The sequence below is a fragment of the Nycticebus coucang genome, chromosome 4 (assembly GCF_027406575.1).
Source record: "Nycticebus coucang isolate mNycCou1 chromosome 4, mNycCou1.pri, whole genome shotgun sequence".
NCBI lineage: Eukaryota > Metazoa > Chordata > Mammalia > Primates > Lorisidae > Nycticebus > Nycticebus coucang.
The window spans coordinates 112,373,994-112,401,953 of NC_069783.1; the positions used below are offsets into that span (position 1 = coordinate 112,373,994).

The following is a 27,960-nucleotide window of genomic DNA, read 5'->3' on the forward strand; positions in this document are numbered from 1 at the left end:
TCCCTAAGCTCGATTGAGTTAAGTAGTTACTGCAAATTGATACTTGGCTTCCAGGATTCTTCTGGTATGTTTAAAAAAGAGTATGGATAGCCGGGCGTTGTGGCGGGCGCCTGTAGTCCCAGCTACTCGGGAGGCTGAGGCAAGAGAATCGCTTAAGCCCAGGAGTTGGAGGTTGCTGTGAGCTGTGTGAGGCCACGGCACTCTACCCTGAGGGCCATAAAGTGAGTCTCTACAAAAAAAAAAAAAAAAGAGTATGGAAACCACTAGAGTAGAAGAACAAAGGATTTATTTTTTGGATGTTTATTCTGGAGGCAGGAGAAAAATATGGAGTTCCTCCCCCCAACCCCGCCACATTGACCACCTCCTTAAGTTGACCTAATTTTCATAGACCAGACATACACAACATGTACTTAATGGAAGTTCCTTATGTTGACCAGTTTGTTACAGTCCCTTGGGTTGTTAAAAGGTTCTACTATATTCTGCCTTGAAAATTTGTTAAGTAACACTGAATCGGGTAGGATTGAGTCTATCTAGTTTGATGATAACAGCAGCTTGGTTTTAATGTGCCAAGTGAAATGTCTCAAAGTATGGGCGGCGCCTGTGGCTCAGTGAGTAGGGCGCCGGCCACATATGCCGAGGGTGGCGGGTTCAAACCCAGCCCCCAGCCAAACTGCAACGAAAAAATAGCCGGGCGTTGTGGCGGGCGCCTGTAGTCCCAGCTGCTCCGGAGGCTGAGGCAAGAGAATCGCGCAAGCCCAAGAGTTAGAGGTCGCTGTGAGCCGTGTGACGCCACAGCACTCTACCCGAGGGCGGTACAGTGAGACTCTGTCTCTACAAAAAAAAAAAAAAAAGAAATGTCTCAAAGTAAAACTGGCTCTTGGTATTTGGGGGTTTTCTTGGTGGCACATTGTCTCACCTTTTTGCTCAGGCTTGAGTGCAGTGATGTGATCTTTGCTCATTGCAACCATAAACTCCTGAATTCCTGGGCCTCAGAGATATCCTCCTGCCCTAGCCACCCAGTAGCTGGGATTATAAACACATGCTACACCCACACTCCTGGCTAATTTTTTTCTTTTAGATTTTCTTTTTTTTTTTTTTAGACAGAGTCATGAGGGTCTCACTCTGTTACCCTGAGCTGGGTAGAGTACTGTAGCTCTCAGCACCCCCAAACTCTCGTACTCAAGCAGTCCTCTTGCCTCAGCCTCCCTGATAGCTGGACCTATAGGCACCTGCCACCACACCTGGCTAGTTTTTCTGTTTTTAGTAGGGTGGGTCTGAATTCTTCCTCAGGCTAGTCTTAAACTCCTGAGCTCAAGTAATCCACTTACCTTGGCCTCCCAGAGTATTAGGATTACAGGTGTGAGCCATCACACCTGGCTTTTTTTCCTTTTTTTTTGTAGAGATGGGTTCTTGCTCTTGGTCAGGCTGGTCTTTGTTGGCCTCTCATAAGTGCTACGATTACAGATGTGAGCCACTGCATTTGGCCTGGCTCTTGGTATTTGTGTTATAATATCAAATAGTCTGGTTAAGGTGTCTTTCTGATAAATAATTTTCACATTTCCCATACACAACGTTTTCTTTTGAGTTACTTGTTTTCTGAAGTTCTTATTTCTATGTTTTTATGCATATGGTTAATTTGTTAGTGATAGCAGATTGATGTTTAGTTTGTGAATTGGATAAACTTCACTCAGTTTTTAAGCTACAGGACAGAAAATTGAGATTTTCTTCAAGAATGTAATTGATTTTTTTCCCCTTTCAGCTGATGTAAGCAATGGTACAGTAAAGAAAGAGTCTTCTAATAAAGAAGTAGCAAGAATATGGATAAACGACATGAAAATGAGGAGTTTTTCCCCAACCATGGTGAGTTTCCAATAGCCGTTACCTGTTTTTGTGTAGTATGAGCATATATTTGACAGTGCTCTGAAACAGCCCTCGCAACTCTTCTGTTGGGTGGAAGAGGGTACTTAAGTTATATAAACTTATGGTTAAGCTTACTAAATATGATGCTTAAAACTTGCAGAGTTGGCTCGGTGCCTGCAGCTCAGTGGCTAGGGCGCCAGCCACATACACTGGAGCTGACAGGTTTGAATCCAGCTCGGGCCTGCCAAACAACAATGACAACTACAACCAAAAAATAGGTGGGCATTGTGGTGAGCGCCTGTAGTCCCAGTTACTTGGGAGGCTGAGGCAAGAGAATCGCTTAAGCGAGGTTGCTGTGAGCTGTGAGGCTGAGGCAAGACAATCGCTTAAGCGAGGTTGCTGTGAGCTCTGACGCTACAGGACTCAGGGCGACAAAGTGAGACTCTGTCTCAAAAAAAAAAAAAAAATTGTAGATTTTACATGCAGTGCCGGTTTCTTTTTATGGTTAATCTCACATGATCAGAAAATAGAATTAACCAAAAATATTTGATAACTATGTTCATTGTAGGATTGAACATGTGTATGTGTAGCTAGTGAAGAGCTTTCAGATCATTTAATGCAGCAGTTCTCAACCTGTGGGTCACGACCCCTTTGGGGGTCGAACAACCCTTTCACAGAGGTCGCATAAATATATCCTGCATATCAGATATTTACATTACGATTGATAACAGTAGCAAAATTACAGTTATGAAGTAATTTTGTGGTTGGGGGTCACCACAACATGAAGAAGTGTATTAAAGGGTCAAGGCATTAGGAAAGTTGAGAACCACTGATTTAATGGTATAGTTTTGAGTAATTGTATTTTTTTTTTTAATATTTGGGAAGTGCTCTATGTATCAGATCAATTGCTTCTGTACATGTATTTAGTAGCCTCTCTGTATATAACAGAGTGTGTATGGCTGGTGAGTTTCTATAAGAAGTATACTTTATGACTCGGTGCCTGTAGCTCAAGCGGCTAAGGCGCCAGCAACATATACCAGAGCTGGTGGGTTTGAATCTAGTCGAGGCCTGCCAAACAACGACAGCTACAACAAAAAATGGCCGGGCATTGTGGCGGGCACCTGTAGTCCCAGCTACTTGGGAGGCTGAGGCAAGAGAATCGCTTGAGCCCAGGAGTTGGAGGTTGCTGTGAGCTGTGATGCCACAGCACTCTACCCAGGGCTACAGCTTGAGACTCTGTCTCAAAATAAAAAAAAAAAGTGTACTTTCTGACTTCATTGTAAATAAATCTGACAACCTCCTGGATTAAGTAGTAATATAAAGGAGATCTAAAGGTACAGAATGTCACTCACAGTAAGGGGTTAGTGTTTGGAAGAAGGTGAGAGAACTCAAGTTGTCCAGGAGACTGTATGGACAAGGGGTAATGGACCTTGGGTTTTTGCATCTGCAGAGACTTTCAGAGGGCATTTTTAGGAAGGGAGTTAAAGCATTAATAGACACAGAAGTGGTGGTGACTGTGTGCTTAGCTGACGATAAGGCAGGATACTTGATTTGCAGGAAGAAGTGAGAATGGTAGATTTGGGTACTGGAGAGTCTTTTGAGTTTAAAGGACTTTGGACATGGTGCCAGTGAGGAGCTACTGCATGTGGGGAGACCTGCTGGTGATATAGGATGGGTGGGTGTAGAGAAGAGAGGTTGGGAAGCTGGTTAATCTTAAAAGAGAAGGAATAGGGCTAAACTGGGCAGAGAGGATTGGAAAAGGGTGAAGGAAAAAGAAAAAAAGAGAAATGAGACATGACTACGCATGAGTCAATATCAAAGGGAGGTTAGGAGGACTTCTGATGCAACATGGAATTGGAGACAACACATTAGCCTACACCTGAGGTTTTGCATGGGGATCAGGAAACCCAGTACTGGCAATACCCAGTTAACTTAGTGTTGTGCACCCACAGCACTTGGGAATTGAATTTTGGAAATAAAATGCATTTTCCTTCAAGAAACATTTTATGCACTCCCATTCCATCCCATAGTATACTAAAAGTTTTGTGTTGGCTATCAGTTAGGAAACAACTAACAGAGATTGTAGCCTGTGGATCAAAACTAGTTGATAGATATGTTTTTTTGGCCTCCAGAATATTTTGAAGAATCATGAATTTGTTTCCTGATACATAAAAATGCTGATTTCTAGCTAGCCATGGTAGGTCATGCTTGTAATCCTAACACTTTGAGACCCCAAGATGGGAGGATTGCCTAAGGCCAGGAGTTCAAGACTAGCCTGAGCGTATCCCCACCCCTTATCAGTCTCTACAAAACAATACAAAAAATATTAGCCATGTGTGGTGTTGTCTGTAGTCCCAGATACTCAGGAGAGACTCAGGCAGGAGAGTTCCTTGAGCCTAGGAGTTGGAGGTTTCAGTGAGCTATGATGGTGATGCCGCCCAGGTGAGAGTGAGACCCTGTCACACACGTGTACACACACAAACCTGGTATGGTGGCTAATGGGTATAATCCTAGCACTCTGGGGGGCTGAGGGTGGTGGATCCTTTGAATTTAGTTCAGTACCAGCCTGCGTAAGAGCAAGATCCTGTCTCTACTAAAAATAGAAAAATTAGCCAGATATTGTGGTGGCACCTGTAGTCCCAGCTATGGGAGGCTGAGGCAGGAGGATTGCTTGAGCTCCGAGAAGTTTTGAGATTGGGTGAGTCCACAGTAGTCTAGCTTGGGGCAACACAGTAAGTCACTGTTTCAAAAAAAAATCCTGATTTCCAGGAGGTTCTTTGAAGTGTGCGACAACACCTGGCCCACATGCCTCACCTAGTAAAATTTGTCTGGCTTTGAGTAGTGAGTGTCCATGCTGTGTGTTGGACTGCCACATCCTGATCTCAGAGTCTCCCTCACCCTTAGTTATGTTTTTGACCCTAAGCCTGATGTTAGTTGCCATTTCACATCTACCTGGCTTAGAAATAATACCTGTTTGGTTCCTAGACTTAGTGATCTTTCAGTATTACCAACATACCCTACAATTACAATACCCCTGGTGGTTGTAAAAAAAAAAATCTAGGTAGGAGGCCAGGCATGGTGGCTGATGCCTATAGTCCTAACACTCTGGAAGGCCAAGGCAGATGGATTACTTGAGCTCAGGAGTTTAAGACCAGCCTGAGCAAAAGCGAGAACCCATCTCTACTAAAAATAGAAAAATCAGCTGGGCATTGTGGTAGCCACGTGTAGTCTCAGCTACTCGGGAGGCTGAGGCAGAGGAAAGCTTGAGCCCAGAAGTTTGAGGTTGCTGTGAGCCATGACACCAAGGCCCTCTAGCTTGGGGCAACAGAGTGAGACTTTGTCTCCAAAAAAAAAATTAAAAAAGGGCAGTACCTAGGGCACTGGTCCCATATGCCAGAGGTGGCAGGTTCAAACCCAGCCCTGGCCAAAAACTGCAAAAAAAAAAAAAAAGAAAGAAAATCTAGGTAGGAGAAGAAAGAATGAAGGGAGAAAGTAGATTGGTTATTTTAGCATAGAATGTATTTCTATTTTATAAGTGAGGAAAAAGAGAGAAGATGGGGGGTGGAGAGGACCCAGAATTTTAAGTAGATGGTTTGACCCAAAGGCTACACAATTAAATAGCAGGATTGGGATTCAAATCTGTTTCTTTGGCCAGTCCAATTTTGTGTCTAATTTCTGAAATTGGGTTTCATTTTGCCATAATTTCTGAGAACGTTTTTAGTTTCGTAGATTTTATCCGAAGACTCCATGTGTTAGTGTTGATTGGATGGTTGTGTCCCACCGCTCTTTTCCTTTCCACATTGATTGGGCATCTGTTTACCAGCATGTTCTGCTATAGGCTCTGAAGTAAATGAAAAGAGAAGAGACCTGTCCTTACTTTTTACTGCTGTTTTAATCTTGCCTTAACTTGTAGGTTCTGAGTGAGATTTTCTTCTTTTCTGCTTCTCTTTCTTGGTATACTCAGTTTTAATCTTTATACTTTTCACTGAACAAAAGTGTTAATGAACAGCTTCCTAATAGTTCCACTGGTTATAAAAAAGGCTTGTTGAAGGTCTTTATTCCCTTACTTCTCCCTGCTTCCACTCCTTTAAGATCCTTAGAGAAATTTTACTTTTTTTTTTTTTAAATCTTTTTTTGAGACAGAGTCCCACTGTGTTGCCCAGGCTAGAGAACATGGCCTCAGCCTATCTTATAGCAACCTCAAACTTCTGTGTTCAAGTGATTAATCCTCCTGCCTTAGACTCCTGAATAGCGGGGACTTATGGTGCCCCACCTCAATGCCCAGCAGAGCTTGCTTTCTTTTTTTTGAGACAGGGTCTCATTATGTCGCCCTCAGTAGAGTGCTGTTGCGTTTCAGTTCACAGCAACCTCAAACTCCTGGGCTTAAGCGATTCTCTTGCCTCAGCCTCCCAAGTAGCTGGGATTACAGGCGCGTACCACAACACCTGGCTATTTTTTTGTTGTAGTTGTTGTTTAGCAGACTCTGGGCTGGGTTCAAATCCGCCTGCTCTGGTATATGTGGCCAGTGCCCTGGCTGCTGAGCTACAGGCGCCAAGCCTGATCTTTCTATTTTTTTTAGTAGAGACACAGTTTCACTCTTGTGTAGGCTGGTCTTGAACTCTTTAGTTCAAGTGATCCTCCTCCCTGGGCCTCCCAGAGTGCTAGATTGCAGGTGTGAGCCACTGGGCTCAGTGTACTTCTCTTGTTTTCTTGGTGTAGTTTTTTTTTTTTCTTTTTTAACATCAGACAGGGTCTCACTGTCACCTAGACTGGAATGCAGTGGTATGATCATAATTCACGGTAATCCCAAACTCCTGGGCTTATGAGATCCTCCCACCTCACTCTCAAGTAGCTGAGACTATAGTGCATATCACCAGGCCTGATGAATTTAAAAATTTTTATTACTGTAGAGATAGTTGCTTGCTATGTTGCCAGGCTGGTCTTGAATTCTTGGCCTCAAGCGATCCTCCTTTTTTTTTTTTTTTTTTTTTTTCCTTCCCAGTTTTGGCCAGGGCTGGGTTTGAACCCACCACCTCCAGCATATGGGACTGGTGCCCTACTCCTTGAGCCATAGGCACCGCCTGCGATCCTTCTTCTTTGGTTTCCCAAAGTGCTGGGATTACAAATATAAACCACTGCCCCTGGCTTTTTTTAGTGTAATTGTTAATAGCTCCCCATTTTACTATCAGATATACGATGGTTTGGAGAATAAATTATATGGCCATCTTATCTGTGATTGTTGCTGGGTTTGTGAAGACACAAAAGTCTGAAGGAAATCTGTATAATTCAGAAGATTTATTAAACTCTAGTCTTCTGAGATTTTGGTTTTAGCATATAAGGGAAGGTAGACAGATGGCAATGAACTGAAAGAGAGTAGGATGTGAGACTTAGGAGGTCCTGCCTATGATGATGAAGGGTGTATATCGGGCCTCATCTACCTTTTGTTAGAGTTCAGTCTTTTGCCAGAACTAGAAAGAGCAAGCCACTTCCCTTACTCATGCTGCTCCTGGAACTGCAAGATTGAGGGTGGGGTCAGTCCTGGGCGTTAGGAAGGGTGATAGGCAGTGTTTAAAGGAGGAGATAGTTTAAGATGATAGTGGCTGGAACGAGGTAGAGCCCTGTGCTGATCCATTTGTATATCAGGGACAGAATAGGTCATTATTGCCTGTGTTCATTATTGGAGAACCAAGGAAGCCACAAAGTGACCACATTTTAGGAAACATGCAAATGTTACATCATGTTTGCAAAATTGAAGATTGTTGGTGAAGAGTTCTCTGTGTTGGTTGGGCTTCCTTCCAGTCTCTGGATTTGGGATTGACCATGCTCTTGTGTTACAGAAGGTTCCTGTTGTAAAAGAGGAAGATGAACCAGAGGAAGAAGATGAAGAAGAAATGGGTCATGCAGAAACCTATGCAGAGTATATGCCAATAAAACGTATGTCTTTGGGATTTGTTTGAGTAACAAGAAACTTCAGAGTTCTTCTTGAGCTTAAATAACTCCCCCCACACACACACATTGTTAGCTTTTAGGAGCTATCACTGACCTCAGGACTTGACAAATATGAGCTTTGTAATGTTTTCATCTGTAATCTGTTTTTTTTTTTTTTTTTTTTTTTTTATTTTTTCTTTTTCTTTTTTTTTTGTAGAGACAGAGTCTCACTTTATGGCCCTCGGTAGAGTGCCGTGGCCTCACACAGCTCACAGCAACCTCCAACTCCTGGGCCTAAGCGATTCTCTTGCCTCAGCCTCCCGAGCAGCTGGGACTACAGGCGCCCGCCACAACGCCCGGCTATTTTTTGGTTGCAGTTTGGCCGGGGCCGGGTTTGAACCCGCCACCCTTGGTATATGGGGCCGGCGCCTTACCCACTGAGCCACAGGCGCCGCCCCTGTAATCTGTTTTTAAAATATTTAAAGTTTCACTGTGCTTTTTTCCTATACAAATTTAGAACCCTTTTTTAAGTTGAAGTCTTTTAAAAGGAAAACTTAAAAAGCTTGGGTTTTGTTTTGTTTCAGGTTAATTTTGCTAATGTGAGGAGTGGTTATAAAATCAGCTAATTGTAGAGATATAAATATTTGTATCTTAGCTTTGCATATTTTGTGCTGCTTATCTAAAACCGTAAAAATGTTGGAATCTTAAAAATAAAATAACTTATGCTATTTGAATCTAGTGGTTGTCATTAACACCATTTCTACCTTTTGTGTAATGACCATGATTCATTTTTTTAGAAGCTACTCTATGAAGTTGAAAATTAAGTTTTTAGCTTTTGTATAATATTTTAATTTTTTAATCATAATAGAAATAATAACAGGAAATAACTCAATGACTGTAATTTGTCTTTCATGTACTCTTGGTTTCTATAAAAAGCTACTAATGATAGTATTCAAATTGAACTACAAAGATCTTTTCACCAACTGCAGATGGACTGCAAGATCCTGTACACTTTTATGGTCATTTAAAATGAGTTTTTGGTGTTCCTATCTGAACTTTTGGTTACTCCCTCCAACGCCCAATAATAGATTTTGCAAAAGGATTAAAAGAGTTTATCTGTGGCCCTTTAGATCATAGGTGAGCAAACTATCTGTTATCACTGCCTGTTCTGGCCAATAAAGATAAATTGGAACATAGGCATCCCTATTGGTTTATTATCCGTGGCTGCTTTGACACTACAACATCATTGTTAAATCATAATGTAGGGGATGGCCTGCAAAGCCATTTATTATCTGACACTTCATAGAAAAAGTTTGCCTAGTGTTCTTTTAACTTATTCACATTGTATGTTCTGGGGAGTTAGTTTCCTTTTAGAGACCTTGCAGAATAAAATTATATTGGACATTTGTTTCATTGAATGAAGTGAATGATTCAAGTAACTAAACAATTTGACATAGGATTATGTTTTGTTACCACTGGAGAACCTGGTATTATGAACTAAATGGGTGTTTTTATAAATCGTCTCGTCAGCAAGTCTCCATTTCAACAATATGTAATTGATAAATCATTTTAGTGAAATTTAAATAGTACTTTATCATCAGTGACTTTTTTATTTTTATTTTTTGGGAGACAGAGTCTTACTCTGTCACCCTGGGTTTGAGTGCTGTGGCATCATAGTTCACAGTGTCCTCAGATTCCTGGACCCAAATGATCTTCTTGCCTCAGCCTCCTGAGTGAGTATCTAGAACTACAGGCAGCTGCCACAATGCCCAGCTGTTTTTTGTTTATTTATTTGTTTTTTCAGTAGAGTTGAGGGTTGATCAGGCTGATTTTGAACTCATGAGCTCAAGCAGTCCTCCCCTCCCCTCTCAGCCTCCCAGAGTGCTAGCATTTATAGGCGTGAACCTGCCCAGCCCATTGGTGACTTTTTTTTTTTTTTTAAAGACAGTCTTAAGCTGTTGCTCTGGGTAGAGTGCTGTGGCGTCACAGCTCACAGCAACCTGAAACTCTTGGGCTTACGCAATTTGCCTCAGCCTCCCAAGTAGCTGGGACTATAGATGCCTGCCACAACGCCTGGTTATTTTTTGGTTGTAGTTGTTGTTTGGTGGGCTTGGGCTGGATTTGAACCTGTCAGCTCCAATGTATGTGGTTGGTGCTCTAGCTGCTAAGCTACATGTGCCGAACCTCATTGGTGACTTTTTAATAGAAGCTCTAAGTGAATACTGGGTATGCCAAGAAAATGTATGCATGTTGTAAGTGATGTCATGTATATATTATATATTATGTATGTACTTTGAGCACATCTTGTAGAAGTCAAATGTGACTTGTATTTGTCCTTTTTTGTTGGTATATATTATTACAATTTTAATAGTTTTTTCCTTTGTTAAAATGTGTATACATATTTTTGGTTTTTTGCTTTGTTAAAATATGTGTACATGTTTTTGGCACCCTCTGTAGTTACATATTTTCTTCATTATAGAAAAAAATGTAACATCTTACAATAAAACTAGAAATGTCATTACTTAGAATAGCTAAAATCGCTTATTTTTTATATTTTCATTTAGTAAAAATTGGCTTACGTCACCCAGATGCTGTAGTGGAAACTAGCTCTTTATCTAGTGTCACACCTCCCGATGTTTGGTACAAAACATCCATTTCTGAAGAAACTATTGATAACGGCTGGCTGTCAGCATTACAACTTGAGGCAATTACATATGCAGCGCAAGTAAGTGGTAACATTTTATAATTGCCTATAATATTTATCTTTTTATCTTAGTTCATATAATTTAATTGTTATAATCCAAAGATAAGTTTTTCTTGGATAAGGGCGGCACCTGTGGCTCAGTGATTAGGGCACCGGCCCCATATGCCGAGGGTAGCCGGTTCAAACCCAGCCCCGGCCAAACTGCAACAAAAAAATAGCTGGGCGTTGTGGCGGGCGCCTGTAGTCCCAGCTGCTCGGGAGGTTGAGGCAAGAGAATCTTGTAAGCCCAAGAGTTAGAGGTTGCTGTGAGCCCTGTGACTTTGTGGCACTCTACCCGAGAGTGGTACAGTGAGACTGTCTCTACAAAAAGAAAAAAAAATATGTAAGTGGCTCAGCGCCTAAGGTGCCAGCCATATACACCTAAGCTGGTGGGTTCGAATCCAGCCCGGACCCCCCAAACAACAATGACGGCTGCAACCAAAAAATAGCTGGGCGTTGTGGCGGGTGCCTATAGTCCCAGCTACTTGGGAGGCCCAGGCAGGAGAATCACTTGAGCCCAGGAGTTGGAGGTTGCTGTGAGCTGTGATGCCATAGCCCTTGGTCAAAGGATGTATGTGTTGTTTTTTTTTGTTTGTTTGTTTTGTTTTTTTTGATGGAGACATAATCTCACTTTATCACCCTCGGTAGAGTGCCCGTGGTGTCATACAGCTCACAGCAACCTCCAACTCCTGGGCTCAGGCGAGTCTCTTGCCTCAGCCTCCTGAGTAGCTGGGACTACAGACACCTGCCACAATAGCCAGCTATTTTTTTGTTGCACTCTGGCTGGGGCCAAGTTTGAACCCGCCACCCTCAGTATATTGGGCCGGCGCCCTACCCACTGAACCACAGGCGCTGCCTGAATGTATGTGTTTTTTAATTTTTTTTTTTGCAGTTTTTTTGGCAGGGCTGGGTTTGAACCCACCACCTCCACATATGGGGCTGGCACCTGGCGCCCTACTCCTTGAGCCACAGGCGCCACCCTAATTTTTGTTTTTTTAAGATCAGTACTTTTGGTTCAACACAGTAGCTCATGCCTGTAATCCTAACACTCTGGAAGCCAAGAATGGTGGATTGCCTGAGCTTAGGAGTTCAAGACCAGCCCGAGCAGGAGTGAGACCCCATCTCTACTAAAACATAGAAAAATAAGCCAGGTGTTGTAGTATGTATTTGTATTCCCAGCTACTGAGGAGGCTGAGGCAAGAGGCTATCTTGAGCCCAAGAGCCCAAGAGCCTGAGGTGGTTGTGAGTTATGACTCCATAGCACTCTATCCAGGGTAAAAGAGTAAGACTATGTCTCAGATAATAATGATAATGATAAACATTTTAAAAATCCCTGCAAGCTCTGGATAGTAAAGAAACATGGAAGAAATGATGACAACTGGAAGAAGAAATGGAAGAACATTTCCACATTATCATCTGTTACTGTTGTTTTTCCAGTATAGGCATAATCAAGAAATGCTTTTACTGCTTTAGAGGATAAATTTGTAATAGTAACATTTCCATCATCTCTGTCTTTCATGTTTACATAAAACAAAGCTCTGAAAAAGTCACTGCATGCTGCTAACACAATGATGATACGGATTATCTCATCTTTCATGATTGTTTTGAAATCATAAAAGCATTTTGTTCTCTGTAATTCCATAGTATACTTAAGATTATCTGTCCATGATCTTCTGATATAAGGAAATTGGACAGAATTCCCTTATGTGAGCTTCTCTGATTGAAATCACATGAATTATCCATAGCCAATTCCATATATTCTTAGAAAAACTGGCTGAGACTCGAGTCCCTTCCTTCCCTGCAACTTAAGTTTCTGTAGTCTCCACCCCAGTCTTAACTGCTCCAGAGGACTGGTTGTAACTGGCTTGCACTACCATCCTGTTAACTTTTCTGTGTTTTTTAATTTTAATAGATATTCCTAATAAATTCCAAAAAGATTATGACATTTGTCATTTCCATTGGAAATGCACTCCCCACATTCCTGCTGTACGTTTTTATTCTTTTATTTTTTAACATAAACCTTTTATAAAAATCAGTTACATTTTTTTCTTTTGGAAACCGAGTCTCAAGCTGTTGCCCTGGGTAGAGTGCCCTGGTGTCATAGCTCACAGCAACCTCTAACTCTTGGGCTTAAGCAATTCTCTTGCCTCAGGGTCCCAAGTAGGTGGGACTACAGATGCCTGCCACAAAGTCTGGCTGTTTTTAGAGATGGGGTCTTGCTCTAGCTCTGGCTGGTCTCAAGCTTGTGAGCTCAGGTGACCCTCCCACCCTGACCTACGTAAGTGCTAGGATTGCAGGTGTGAGCCACTACAGCTGGCTTTTTTTTTTTTTTTTTTAACTTACCTGTTACGTGGGAGAGTAGCAGGAAAGAATATTTAGTACAACATCACAGTTATTCATATTGAAAGCTGAACTGCATGCCCTTTATTTAAAAATAGGTAACATCAATATATTTCTAAAACACTGTATAAAAGATTGGTTACCAAAATATCAGAAGGATTAATTACTAACAATTTTCCTTTTCAGCAACATGAAACTTTCCTACCTAATGGAGATCGTGCTGGCTTCTTAATAGGTGATGGTGCTGGTGTAGGAAAAGGAAGGACGATAGCAGGAATCATCTATGAAAATTATTTGTTAAGTAGAAAAAGAGCATTATGGTAAGTGTTAAAGACTGGCAATGGAAGTTTTAGTTGGTGAATAATTACTTCGGCATGTGGGGATGCGTTTAAATGAATAAGTGTATTTTTAAGATTTGGCTTTATTCTTGAATTCTGCTAGATTGATGTAATTTGCATTTGTTTTTCTTTTTTTTTTTTTTTACAGGTTTAGTGTTTCCAATGACTTAAAGTATGATGCTGAAAGAGATTTGAGGGATATTGGAGCAAAAAACATTTTGGTTCATTCATTAAATAAGGTATGAGAGTTTTCTTTTCAGTTGGTTATGTAGTAAATATGTGTGAGATGGAAATAATAATTTCTGTTTTGTAGTGTTATGATGAAGATTGAATGAGTTGTTCTACAGAAAGCATAGTGTTAGCTCCTACTGTTGGTTAGTGGTATTTCTGTGTGTTAAATACTATGCCAGGCAGTAGCCAGTTATCCTTGAGCATTTGAAAAAAAGAAAATGTGTGTCATCTTTTTTTTTTTTTTTTTTTGACAGTCTCATTATGTCTGGTAGAGTGCCATGGTATCGCAACTCACAGCAACCTCAAATTCTGGGGCTTAAGCGATTCTCTTGCCTCAGCCTCCCATGTAGTTGGGACTACAGGAACCTGCCACAATGCCTGGCTGTTTTTCTGTTGTGGTTGTCATTGTTGCTTAGCCAACCTTGGCTGGGTTTGAACCTGCCAGCCTCGGTGTATGTGGCTGACTCCTTAACCATGTGGTATGGGCACAGAGCCTGTCAACATATTTTGTTGTTTACAATCTTTTTCTTTTTTTTGAGACAGAGTCTCACTATGTCACCCTTGGTAGAGTGCTGTGGTGTCATAGCTCACAGCAGCCTCTAACTCTTGGGCTTAAGCGATTCTCTTGCCTTGGCCTCCCAAGTAGCTGGGACTATAGGCGCTCGCCACAATGCCCAGCTATTTTTTATTTTAATTTTTTTTTATTGTAGTTGTCATTGTTTAGCAGGCATGGGCTGGCTTTGAACCCACCAGCCCCGGTGTATGTGGCTGGCACCCCAGCCACTGAGTTATGAGTGTCAAGCCAGTTTTTTTTTTTTTTTTTTTTGCAGTTTTTGGCCGGGGCTGGGTTTGAACCTGCCACCTCTGGTATATAGGGCCAGTGCCCTACTCCTTTGAGCCACAGGTGCCTCCCCAACTGAGTCAGGTTTTTAATATATATATATTTTTTCTTTTGGTGATAGTTGTATGCTTTTGAAAACTGGATCTTTGTATCACAATGCTTGTGTCTGTGTATATTTACTTACACAAAATTATGTATGTCATCTTAGAGGAGTACTTTGACTTTTCTGAAACCTGTCATGAGCCTACCAGCTTAAGAAATCTTGCTTGTAGGGCGGCGCCTGTGGCTCAGTCGGTGGGGCGCCGGCCCCATGTACCGAGGGTGGTGGGTTCCGGCCCGGCCCCGGCCCCGGCCAAACTGCAACCAAAATATAGCCGGGCGCCTATAGTCCCAGCTACTCGGGAGGCTGAGGCAGGAGAATCGCTTGGGCCCAGGAGTTGGAGGTTGCTGTGAGCTGTGTGAGGCCACGGCACTCTACTGAGGGCCATAGAGTGAGACTCTGTCTCTACAAAAAAAAAAAGAAATCTTGCTTGTAGAAGTTTGGGTGGAATAAATGTTTCTGAGAGAGACATACTAATTCTTCTCTTTTCTTTTCTTAGTTTAAATATGGAAAAATTTCTTCTAAACATAATGGGAGTGTGAAAAAGGGTGTTATTTTTGCTACTTATTCTTCCCTTATTGGTGAGAGTCAGTCCGGCGGTAAATATAAAACAAGGTTAAAACAACTTCTACATTGGTGCGGTGATGACTTCGATGGAGTGGTATCCTTTACAGCAAATATTTTCGTACATTTTAGTGGCAGAAAAATTATGTAAGAATAGACCTTTGGGGGTGGTGCCTGTGGCTCAAGGAGTAGGGCGCTGGTCCCATATGCCAGAGGTGGTGGGTTCAAACCCAGCCCCGGCCAAAAATCACAAAAAAAAAAAAAAGAATAGACCTTTGGAAAACAGGCAGCTTGAAGTTAAATAAATTACTGGAGTGAGAGCTTTATTGATTACATAGAGTCCAAGGAGATTAGGAAGTTGATTCTCTTTCTTATGTGTCAGATAGGAGACCAATATTTAAGTCCCTTCTAGAAAAATGTTAATAGGTGGGGAGAATGCCAAATACTGTATTTCCCTCTCAGGGATTCACATTGCATATTTATATAGTAAAGTATCTACAAAGATGAAGGAAAAGGAAACTATTAATTTAGTGATTCCTCAACTTACTTGCTCACAGCATACCTAATACTGGTCCTGCACGAGGAACACTATGTTTCAAAATGCCTATTAACTTGGTTACCAGTCTTGCTTTCACCTTAACAGAATTTACCAAAATTCTGTTAAGTGTTCTTGCTGTAGTGGCTCTTTCCTCTATTCTAATTATGAACTAAGTATCTGGCTAAGATAAATTCCACATTCATTGGGTGCCTTTCAGTCTAGATAGAGGGAAGGGGCTTCCTTTATAGTGGTAATTAATCTTAAAGGAAAGGATATTCTGAAGGTCTCAGGGAAATATAAGTTAACTATTAACATGAAAGATGGAGACCCTTAACTATTAATGTGATGTGTTCCTTAATTCGTTCTTTATAGATAGTTTTTGATGAATGTCATAAAGCAAAAAATTTATGTCCTGTTGGTTCTTCAAAGCCAACCAAGACGGGCCTAGCAGTTTTAGAGCTTCAGAACAAATTGCCAAAAGCCAGAGTTGTTTATGCTAGTGCCACTGGTAAGTAGTTATTTATTTTAAAAGATATATGTAGGTTATTTTTTCAGGTATAATATGTTTCATTCGGGGGTTTTTCAGGTGCTTCTGAACCACGTAATATGGCTTATATGAACCGCCTTGGAATATGGGGAGAGGGGACTCCATTCAGAGAATTCAGTGATTTTATTCAAGCAGTAGAACGGAGGTAATGGAGTTTATGATATACACTGGTCTCAGCAGCAATCTGAGAAATGTGTTGCTGCTAAAAACCTCTTTCTGTGTGTTCAGATCTACTTTATTGATAGTTACTGTGTTTTTCAATTTTATTCAGAGGTGTTGGTGCCATGGAAATAGTTGCTATGGATATGAAGCTTAGAGGAATGTACATTGCTCGACAGCTGAGCTTTACTGGTGTGACCTTCAAAATTGAGGAAGTTCTTCTTTCTCAGAGCTATGTTAAAATGTATAATAAAGCGGTCAAATTGGTAAGAAGTTTTTCTTAATTCCTACTTTTTAAGGTGTCTGGTAATATCTGTTACTTTTATCTGTTGATGTCTGCCAGCTCACAGGAATGTGTTTCTGCTAATTAAAAAATATGGATAAATTACCAGATGAGAAGCTATTGAATCAATATTCTTATTTTCTAAATTTTCACTTTTTTTTTTTTTTTGAGACAGAGCCTCAAGCTGTCGCTCTGGGTAGAGCGCTGTAGCATCACAGTTCACATCAACCTCCAACTCCTGGGCTCAGGGGATTCTCTTGCCTCCGCCTCCTAAGTAGCTGGGATTACATGCGCTATAACACCTGGCTATTTTTTTGGTTGCAGCCATCGTTGTTTGGCAGGCCCAGGGCTGGATTCGAACCTGCCAGCTCAGGTGTATGTGGCTGGCGCCTTAGCTGCTTGAGCCACAGGCGCCGAGACCCAAATTTTCTCGTTTTAAAAATAATTCATTAAAGCATTTGTATCAGTTGCATATTTCTTTTCTTTGTTGAGCAGAGTCTCATTTTGTCACCCTTGGTAGAGTGCCACAGCTTCATAGCTCACAGTAACCTCAAACTCTTGGGCTTAAGCAATTCTTGCCTCAGCCTCCTAAATAGGTGGGACTACAGGTGCCCACCACAATGCTTGGCTATTTTTAGAGACAAGGCCTTGCTCTGGCTTAGGCTGGTCTCAAAACTGTGAGCTCAGGCAGTCTACCTGCCTCTGCCTCCCAAGTGCTGGGATTATGGGATTACAGGCATGAGCCACTGCACCCAGCCAGTTGCATAGTTCCTTTTTTTGTTTTTTTTTTTTTTTTTGAGACAGAGTTTCACTTTGTTGCCTTCAGTAGAGTGCTGTGACGTCACAGCTCACAGCAACCTCCAACTCATGGGCTTAGGCGATTGTCTTGCCTCAGTGTCCCAAATAGCTGGGACTACAGGCGCCTGCCATAACGCCTGGCTATTTTTTGTTGCAGTTTGGTTGGCGCCCTACCACTAAGCCATAGGCGCCTCCCAGTTGTGTGGTTCTTAAAACCCTAATATAGTTCCTAAAATGGCTATGTTAAGATCCAGTCCTGGGGCGGCGCCTGTGGCTCAGTTGGTAAGGCGCCGGCCCCATATACCGGGGGTGGCGGGTTCAAACCCGGCCCCGGCCAAACTGCAACCAAAAAATAGCCAGGCGTTGTGGTGGGCGCCTGTAGTCCCAGCTACTCGGGAGGCTGAGGCAAGAGAATCGCTTAAGCCCAAGAGTTGGAGGTTGCTGTGAGCTGTGTGAGGCCACGGCACTCTACCGAGGGTGGTACAGTGAGACTCTGTCTCTACAAAAAAATAAAAAATAAATAAAAAAAAAGATCCAGTCCTAATTTGAGAAAAGTCAGATCATCTTAGAAAAAAAAAAATCATGGTAACCTCTGTAAGTTGACCACCCAAGGAATTATAACAACCAATGAACATACAGCAGTGGTCAGCATAAGGAACTAGGCCTACTGTCCTGATACGTACATGTGGTACATGTCCAGTTTATGAAAATTGGGTCAACTTGAAGTGATCAACTATGGAGCTTCAGATGTATTTAGAGTTTCCAAAGTTGCAGAAGATGTTTTATTAAATTATTTTAAATAGCGTTGCAATGAACATTTTGATTGAATTAGTCATTTCTAAATAACTGCTCTCAAAGATGAAATATCTGAAATGTTATGTATCTTCAGTGGGTCATTGCCAGAGAGCGATTTCAGCAAGCCGCAGATCTGATTGATGCGGAGCAACGAATGAAGAAGTCCATGTGGGGTCAGTTCTGGTCTGCTCACCAGAGGTTTTTCAAATACTTATGCATAGCATCCAAAGTTAAAAGGGTTGTGCAACTAGCTCGAGAAGAAATCAAGAATGGAAAAGTAAGTTGGAAAGCTCATTCAGAGATTGATATTTTTGGTTATGTTGTCACTGATGACATGTGGATGTGTATTGCCTTTAAAGTTTTGGGGTTTTTTAGCAAATGTGTATCTACTTACAGCCCAAAAGACAACGCTACCAAGATAGGGGCTTCAGTCATGCTCTCCACTATAAATCCTATTCCTGCATAGGTCTTTGACATACAACATGTCTCAAATATATAGAATAAAGAAGTGAGTGATGGGGGACCACACCCATGGAGCATATTGCAAGGGTGCAAGTGAGATCTATCAAGTATAGCACATAAACGTCTTCACAGAATAATTAAGTAAATGAAGTGAAAGCTATATTAATTAGTTTGATGTAAGCATTCCAAATTGTATAAAAAATCAACACACTGTACCCACAAATGCATAAGTGTATTCATGATCTATGTGTGTATGCCTTAATAAAAAGGAAAAAAAAGTAAGTGAAACAAATGTGTGCTTTACAATAATGGGATTCTTTACATTTCTTTTTACTAAATATTTAAAATATGTCTTGGTAAGAAATTGCAGACATTATTTATAATTAATATGTTTCTTTTTTTCTCCAGTGTGTTGTAATTGGTCTGCAGTCTACAGGAGAAGCCAGGACTTTAGAAGCTTTGGAAGAGGGCGGGGGAGAATTGAATGATTTTGTTTCAACTGCCAAGTAATGTTTTTGGTTTTCTTTTTGAGTTTTTACTTAGATTAGTTTAAATATTGGCATTTCCTGGGGAGAAAACTTTTGATTCAGCTATGTAACCCTGAAAAGTTTTCTAGATCTGAGTTTTTGCAATTCTTTACTCTTCCTTAAGTAAATATGTTGGAAAACAATAACAAAGACATTTCACGATCTGAAAATGTTAACTTTTTGCCAGTATGTGAACTAACAAGAACTTGATTTTCTTTGTTTTATACATCTTGCAAATCTGTGACAGCTTGGTTCAACTTCAATTATGGTTTCATGTATTTGAAATTACCATTATCCAGAGAAGCATTAACTATATGCACTAATATAATAAGGTTTACTATAAAAATTAGAAATAAAAATGAGATCCTCAAAAAGAGCTTTAATAGCCAGGCGTTATGGCAGGCGCCTGTGGTCCCAGCTGCCCAGGAGGCTGAGGCAAGAGAATCACCTAAGCCCAGGAGTTGGAGGTTGTTGTGAGCTGTGTGACGCCACGGCACTCTACCAAGGGCAAAGTAAGACTCTGTCTCTACCAAAAAAAAAAAAAAAGCTTTAAAAAATGTTTTAGGTCTCGTTTTCAGTTTTTTTAACCTACCAGTTCTAACTCTGGTAGTAAAATTAGCAAATAACCTTTGCCCACTATATTGTTTTTTGCCTTAGGCTGTATATTCAAATGCTTATTTTAAGAGCGAAACATGCATCTGCTAATCTTTATTTTTCTGCATATATGTGCCTAGAACTTCCTTGTCCATAATGGCAGCCACTCCTTACTTGGGGCTATGGAGCAGTTTCAACGACTAGTCCAAATTAAGACGTGCTATAAATTTAAAGTATTTACCAAGTTTCAAAGGCTCCATATGAAAAAATAATTCGAAGGCTGGGTGCAGTGGCTAATGCCTATAATCCAGCACTCTGGGAGATTGAGGCAGGTAGATTGTCTGGGCTCAAGATTTCAAGACCAGGCTGAGCAAGTGTGAGACCCCATCTCTAAAAAATAGCTGGGCATTGTGGTGGACACCTCTAGTCCCAGCTACTTGGGAGGCTGAGGCAAGAGGATCTTCTGAGCCTAAGAGTTTGAAGTTGCCATGAGATGACATCATAGTACTCTACACAGGGTGACAAAATGACACTTTCTTTTTTTTTTTTTGTAGAGACAGAGTCTCACTGTACCGCCCTCGGGTAGAGTGCCGTGGCGTCACACGGCTCACAGCAACCTCTAACTCTTGGGCTTACGCGATTCTCTTGCCTCAGCCTCCCAAGCAGCTGGGACTACAGGCGCCCGCCACAGCACCCGGCTATTTTTTTGTTGCAGTTTGGCCGGGGCTGGGTTTGAACCTGCCACCCTCGGCATATGGGGCCGGCGCCCTACTCACTGAGCCACAGGCGCCGCCCCAAAATGACACTTTCAAAAAAAATAATTTGAAATATCTCATTGATTACATGTTGAAGTGGTATGTTGCGTTAATTAAAATACATAATTAAGCTTTATTTCACCAGTTGTCTTTTACTTGTTCTTTTTTTGGAGGCAAAGTCTCTCTCACTCTGAGTAGAGTGCTGTGGCATCATAGCTCACAGTATCCAAACTCTTGGACTCAATCAATCCTCTTGCCTCAGCCTATGGAGTTAGCTGGGACTATAGGCACCTGGCATGACACCAGGCTAGTTTTTCAATTTTTGATAGAGATGTGTTCTCTTGCTCAAGCTGGTCTCCAACTCCTGAGCTTAAGTGAGCCACCATACTCTGCCTTGTCTTTTACTTTTTAATGTAGATACTAGAGAATGTATAAATTGTATATATGGTAGCTTGCATTGTTACTCCCGTGAACAGTCTTGCCCTAGAAAATTAAAATTTATTTTAGCTGGGTTATCAGTATTTTATTGTGCCAAATGAATCCTTAATTGCCATTGTTGGTTTACTACAGGGGAGTGTTGCAGTCACTCATTGAAAAGCACTTCCCTGCTCCAGACAGGAAAAAGCTTTATAGTTTGCTGGGAATTGATTTGACGGCACCAAGTAACAATAGTTCACCAAGAGATAGTCCTTGTAAAGAAAATAAAATAAAGAAGCGAAAAGGTAAGTACTGCTATAAAAGTAACTAATATTGAAAATACTATAAATTAGAGTATTTTAAAGTGGCTGTATTTTGAAAGTAAACTATCTTCCTCAAAGTGACAAGTGGTTGTATATTTTCACTGTTGCTACTGTAGTTTTGAATGCACAAGTTAACCCCTGTTTTAAATTAGGACTCAAACAATTCACTGGTGCTGGGCACTACATTAAGTCCATGCCCATTCATTCTGTCATTTAACCCCTCAGATGTCAATAGGAAATTAAGTCTTCCAGTTTTATGGAAGTGGACACTAAAAATAAAGCACAGAAAGATAAAAAGGTTAAGGAGTTTTCCCAGACTCATATAAATAGTGAATGCATGATGCATGGGAACTGAAATCTCCATCTTTTTGTTTTCAAAGCTGCCTTGTTAATGTGTTAACATATACAGGGTCTACAACTAGGTGGCTGGGAATGGTGATTCATGTCTGTAATCAGAGTACTTTGGGAGGCTGAGACAGAGGGATTACTTGAGCCCAGGAGTTTGAGATTGCAGTGTGTTGTGATCACTCTGCTGCACTCCAGCCTGGACAGAGTGAGACATTGTCTCTTAAAAAAGAAGGAACTGAGTATTTTAAGAACAGTTTTGTTTAAAGAAGCTCTTGTTTTTATTTAAATTATTAGTAATGCGGGGCGGCGCCTGTGGCTCAAGGAGTAGGGCGCCGGTCCCATATGCCGGAGGTGGCGGGTTCAAACCTAGCCCTGGCCAAAATAAAAAAAAAAAAAAAAAAAGAATTTCTTTTTGGTGGCGCCTGTGGCTCAGTCGGTAGGGCGCCGGCCCCATGTACCGAGGGTGGCGGGTTCAAACCCGGCCCCGGCCGAACTGCAACCAAAAAATAGCCGGGCGTTGTGGCGGGCGCCTGTAGTCCCAGCTACTCGGGAGGCTGAGGCAAGAGAATCCCTTAAGCCCAGGAGTTGGAGATTGCTGTGAGCTGTGTGAGGCCACGGCACTCTACCGAGGGCCATAAAGTGAGACTCTGTCTCTACAAAAAAAAAAAAAAAAAATTATTAGTAATACACACACCTGTGTTTGTTAAATAAATTAATGCAAACCTGAATTTGTGTTTAGGTACTTTTTTTGTGGGGGGACAGAGTCTTCTTTTGTCGTCCTCAGTAGAGTGCTATGGCGTAATAGTTCACAGCAACCTCAAACTCTTGGGCTTAAGTGATTCTCTTACCTCAGCCTCCCAAGTGGCTTAGGACTACAGGCGCCTGCCTCAACGCCCGGCTATTTTTCTGTTGCAGTTGTCATTGTTGCTTAGCTGGCCTGGGCTGGGTTTGAACCCGCCCCAGCCTCAGTGTATGTGTCTGGTGCCATAACCACTGTGGTACAGGCGCCAAGCCATATATATATATAAATATAAAATTCTTATTTCAGATTAATATGAGGGTACAAATGGTTAGGTTGTGTTGTTCGCCTTTGTAAGGTAAACTTCCAGTTGTGGTTGATCCCTTCATCCATGAGGTGTGCTGTATACCTTTACATTTTGAGAGCTTACCATGCCCCTGTGCTTCCCCTTTTCTTTTTCCTGTATCCCTCGCCCCCAAACTTGAATTTAATTATTTTTCTCTCCTGAGGGTGTATAGTTGTTTCTTTATATGTTTGTTTGTTTATTGGTTTCATATTATTGAGTACATTGGATACTTGGGTTTCCATTCTTGTGACACTTCACTGAGAAGAATGTGTTAACTTCATCCAGGAAAATGCAAATGATGTAAAGTCTCCATCTTTTTTATGGATGGATAGTATTCCATGGTATACATATCCACAGTTTATTAATCAAATCATGTGTTGGTGGGCACTTGGGTTGATTCCACAACTTGGTGATTGTGAATGAGCTGCAATAAACATTTCTAGTGCGAATGTCCTTATGGTAAAATTATTTTTTTTCTTCTGGGTAGATAGTAATGGAATTGCAGGATCAAATGGAAAGTCTACATTTAGCAATAGAGGCTGTATTAGTTTGCAATCCCACCAGCAGTGTAAAAGTATTCCTTTCTCTTCCACATCTACACCAGCATTTGTAGCTTTGATGTGATGTGGACTTTTCTCACTGGAGTTAGGTGATATCTCAGAATGGTTTTGATTTGCATTTCTATGACATTTAGGGATGGTGCACATTTTTTCATATGTTTTTTGGCCATTTGTCTGTCGTCTTCAGATAAGTTTCTGTTCAGGTCTCTTGCCTACTGATAAATGAGATTGTTGGCTCTTATTGACTAATGTGAGTTCTCTGTAGATTGTAGTTATCAGTCCTTTGTCAGTTTCGTAGCATGCAAATATCTTTTCCTAATCTGAAGGTTGTTTATTTGATTTAGTTGTTGTGCCCTTCGCTGTGCAAATATTTTTTCTTTTTGAGACAGAGTCTCACTCTCTTGCCCAGGCTGGACTGCAGTGATATCATTACTGCTTACTGCAACCTCAGAATCCTGGGTTGCAGTAACTTCAAGCAATCCTTCTGCCTCAGTCTCCTGAGTAGTAGCTGGGGCTACAGTTGTGTGCTACCATGTTTAGCTAATTTATAATTTCTTTACTGTGTCACTCTGTTGCCCAGGCTAGTCTCATACTTCTGGGCTCAAGCATTCCTTCTCTCTTGGCCTCCCAAAATGCTGAGATTATAGGTGTGAGCCACTGCACCTTGGTCCATGGTTAGTGTGTACCAGATATCCTTTAGGAATACTAAATAAAATAATTCAAACCAGCACATTGTTCACTTTTTTTTTTTTTGACAGGGCTGGGTTTGAACCCGCCACCTCCAGTATATGGTGCTGGCGCTCTATTCCTTTGAGTCACAGGTGCCGCCCACATCGTTCACTTTTAAAAATGTGGTTTTATAGGGCGGTGCCTGTGGCTCAAAGGAGTAAGGTGCCGGCACTGTATGCCAGAGGTGGTGGGTTCAAACCTAGCCCTGGTCGGAAAAAAAAAAAAAAAAAAGTGGTTTGATGAATTGTATTTTCTAAGGATTTCATGTCTCTAAACCTACAATTTTATGACTTTCTTTTTTTTTTTTTTTTTTTTTTTGCAGTTTCTGGCCAGGGCTGGGTTTGAACCCGCCACCTCTGGCACGTGGGGCTGGTACCCTCCTCTTTTGAGCCACAGGCAATGCCCAGGACTTCTTTTTTTTTTTTTTTTTTTGTAGAGACAGAGTCCCACTCTATCGCCCTCGGTAGAGTGCCATGGCATCACACAGCTCACAGCAACCTCCAGCTCCTGGGCTTAAGCGATTCTCCTGCCTCAGCCTCCCGAGTAGCTGGGACTACAGGCGCCCGCCACAACGCCCGGCTATTTTTTGGTTGCAGTTCAGCCGGGGCCGGGTTTGAACCCGCCACCCTCGGTATATGGGGCCGGCGCCCCACCGACTGAGCCACAGGCGCCGCCCGACTTCTTTTTTTAATATAGAAAAAAATCTCTATGTTGCTCAGGCTAGAACTCCTGGTTCAAGGGATACTCTCACCTCAGCCCTCCCAAGTAGCTGGGATGATAGGCATATGCTTCCACACCTGGCTAATTTTTAAAATTTCTTTCTGTAGAGACGGGACCTATGTTGCTTAAACTGGTTTCTAGCTCTTGGGCTCAAGTGGGCCTCCCAAAGTGCTGGGATTACAGACGTGAACCACCACTCCTGGTCTGTTTAGGCCTCTTTTCGTAATTTGATATATAGTTAAATTGTGACTATGCCAGGGATCCTGTTTTAACACTTTAGTCTTGAATTTGTTTTGAAACTTATGCACTTGAAGGAAGTCTTGAGTTACTTTTTATGTGTCTAATTTTTTCTTGAGGATAATTGAACATAATCCAATTGCTTATGATGAGTTTAAAACATTAGTGTTTATTTGTGCATTTGGTCTTACATACTTAAAAATGCTTTCCTTCAGCATTTTGATTTGAATTAACTTGTGAAATAAATGTGATATCCTGAATCTTTAGAAGCATTGTATTTTGGACGCTATGGCTCATGCCTATAATCCTAGCACTCTGGGAGACTGAGGCAGGTGGATTGCTTGAGCTCAGGAGTACGAGACCAGCCTGAGCAAGAGCTGAGACCCTGTCTCTAAAAATAGCCAGGTGTTGGGGCCGGCCCCATATGCCGGAGGTGGCGGGTTCAAAGCCAGCCCCGGCCAAAAAACTGCAAAATAAATAAATAAATAAATAAAATAGCCCGATGTATGGCAGGTACCTATAATCCCAGCTACTTGGAGGCTGAGTTAAGAGGATCACTTGAGCTCAGGAGTTTGAGGTTGTGAGCTGTGATGCCCTGGAGCTCCTGAGGGCAACAAAGTGAGTCTCTGTCAAAAACAAAACATTGTATTTGGGCTGACTATCTTGTTTGGGATTTGGAAATAGGTGAAGAAGTAACTCGAGAAGCCAAAAAATCACGGAAAGTAGGTGGCCTTACTGGTAGCAGTTCAGATGACAGCGGGAGTGAATCTGATGCCTCTAATAATGAAGAAAGTGACTATGAGAGCTCTAAAAACATGAGTTCTGGAGATGATGATGATTTTAACCCATTTAGAGATGAGTCCAGTGAGGATGATGAAGATGGTAAGTTTATCTATTTAATATAAATTGAAAGATAGTTCATGGTCCAATGTATTTAAAAATGAGGTATTGTATATAGCCTTTTTTGTTTGTGCAGTATAAATAATTGCACAGATTCTAATCTTTGCTTTGATGGAAAACTCCAACCTTGTCTACCATCTGTGGGCTTGAGCCTTCAACCATGTGAGAATATGAACTCATCTTTGTGCAATTATTTTAAACCTCAAAATGTAGATTTTTGTCCCATAGTTTATGGATGGGTTGTACTGGAATACTTGTTGGAATAGTTGATGATGATTTATAAGTTATTTATAAGATATTTATAAGAATGTCAAGGGTTTAGCCGGGCGTTGTGGCAGGCGCCTGTAGTCCCAGCTACTCGGGAGGCTGAGGCAAGAGAATTGCTTGGGCCCAGGAGTTGGAGGTTGCTGTGAGCTGTGTGAGGCCACGGCACTCTACCGAGGGCCAGAAAGTGAGACTCTGTCTCTACAAAAAAAAGAATGTCAAGGGTTGTTTTTTGTTTGTTTGTTTTTGTTGCAGTTTGGCTGGGGCTGGGTTCAAACCTGCCACCCTTGGTATATGGGGCCGGCGCCCTACTCACTGAGCTGAGGCGCCACCCAAGGGTTGTTTTTTTTTTTTTTTGTAGAGACAGAGTTTCACTTTACTGCCCTCGGTAGAGTGCCGTGGCGTCACACTGCTCACAGCAACCTCCAACTCCTGGGCTTAGGCGATTCTCCTGCCTCAGCCTCCCGAGTAGCTGGGACTACTGGCACCCGCTACAACGCCCGGCTATTTTTTTGTTGCAGTTTGGCCAGGGCTGGGTTTGAACCCACCACCCTCGGTATATGGGGCCGGGGCCCTGCTCACTGAGCCACAGGCACCGCCCCCAAGGGTTGTTTTACTTGAAGATTCTATCAGTGTTTCAACAAAGGACTTGATGCACTTCTTTCTTTAACACTTAGATCCCTGGTTAATCAGAAAAGACCACAAGAAGAACAAAGATAAAAAAAAGAAGAAAAGTATAGATCCAGATTCTATTCAAAGTGCCTTATTAGCATCAGGTCTTGGATCAAAACGACCTAGCTTTTCATCTACACCAGTTATCTCACCTGCTCCTAATAGTGCACCAGGTATTCATGTAGAAACTTGCTTTGTTTGTAAAATGTACTTAAAACAGATACTTTAACTGTGTACTGACATTCAGTAAATGTTCTTTGCTTAGCTAACAGTAATACCAGTAGTAACAACAGCCTTATAACAAGTCAGGATGCTGTGGAAAGGGCCCAGCAGATGAAGAAAGACCTGCTCGATAAGCTAGAAAAATTAGCTGAAGACCTCCCTCCTAATACCTTGGATGAACTTATTGATGAACTTGGTGGCCCTGAGAATGTTGCTGAGGTAAATGACTTGATCGTGTCTGTGTCACTTCTTAGTAACATTTTGGCCACTTTTCAACCCCAATAAAATGAATTTGTGGTATTTTGGGTATCATATATAAATTGTCTGAATTTTTTCTTATACTTTTTTTTTTTGGAGACAGAGTCTCACTGTGTCACCCTCGGTAGAGTGCCATGGCATCACAGTTCCAGCTCACAGTAGTCTTAAACTCTTGGGCTTAAGCGATTCTCTTACCTCAGCCTCCCAAGTAGCTAGGACTACAGTCATCCGCCACAGTCCCCGGCTTTTTTTTCTTTTCTTTTTTTTGTAGTTGTTGTTTGGCAGGTCAGGCTGGATTTGAACCCACCAGCCCCAGTGTATGTGGCCGGTGCCCTAGTTGCTGAGCTACAGGCACCAAACCTTTTTTCTTATATCTTAGAACCCATGTTTTACTTTAGTTATACTAGTACCAATGATGTTTTGCCCCCAGTATTAGAATGTCTGTTTAGGGCCACTGGTCTTGGTTATTGCACTTGTCATGCAACTTTTGTGATAAAGGCTGCTCTTCCCAGGGACTGTGGTCCAGTGTTCTGTCTCCCTCAATGCCATGTCCAGCAGTGAACTCTAAGCACCATAGTTGGATGCCTTACGATATTGTTTGGCTTCTCAGATGACTGGCCGCAAGGGGCGTGTTGTTAGCAATGATGATGGAAGCATATCTTACGAGTCAAGATCTGAACTTGATGTGCCTGTGGAAATCCTAAACATCACAGAAAAACAAAGATTTATGGATGGAGATAAGGTATGGTTTTCTGGGATAGTTTTTAGTGAAAGAAACAATGCTTATACATTTAGATTAAGGTTTAGAAAGTTTTTTTTCGC

General features: G+C 41.6%; 1 protein-coding gene across 8 annotated transcripts in view; it reads left to right on the top strand.

Moving 5' to 3' along the window:
• Positions 1–27,960, top strand: part of SBNO1 (strawberry notch homolog 1) — an 85,893-nt gene that overhangs the window by 24,518 nt on the left and 33,415 nt on the right. For 7 of the 8 annotated variants that reach the window (XM_053587899.1, XM_053587900.1, XM_053587902.1 and 4 more), the window contains exons 5-20: positions 1,760–1,860; positions 7,698–7,794; positions 10,353–10,513; positions 13,058–13,191; positions 13,358–13,448; positions 14,881–15,042; positions 15,856–15,991; positions 16,070–16,175; positions 16,302–16,455; positions 18,160–18,342; positions 18,936–19,033; positions 20,974–21,125; positions 25,507–25,704; positions 26,664–26,831; positions 26,924–27,099; positions 27,749–27,880. In XM_053587899.1, coding sequence (XP_053443874.1) covers positions 1,760–1,860; positions 7,698–7,794; positions 10,353–10,513; positions 13,058–13,191; positions 13,358–13,448; positions 14,881–15,042; positions 15,856–15,991; positions 16,070–16,175; positions 16,302–16,455; positions 18,160–18,342; positions 18,936–19,033; positions 20,974–21,125; positions 25,507–25,704; positions 26,664–26,831; positions 26,924–27,099; positions 27,749–27,880 — 2,249 coding nt within the window. The remainder of the gene's footprint in view (positions 1–1,759; positions 1,861–7,697; positions 7,795–10,352; positions 10,514–13,057; positions 13,192–13,357; positions 13,449–14,880; positions 15,043–15,855; positions 15,992–16,069; positions 16,176–16,301; positions 16,456–18,159; positions 18,343–18,935; positions 19,034–20,973; positions 21,126–25,506; positions 25,705–26,663; positions 26,832–26,923; positions 27,100–27,748; positions 27,881–27,960) is intronic. The other variant, XM_053587901.1, reaches the window with a different exon arrangement.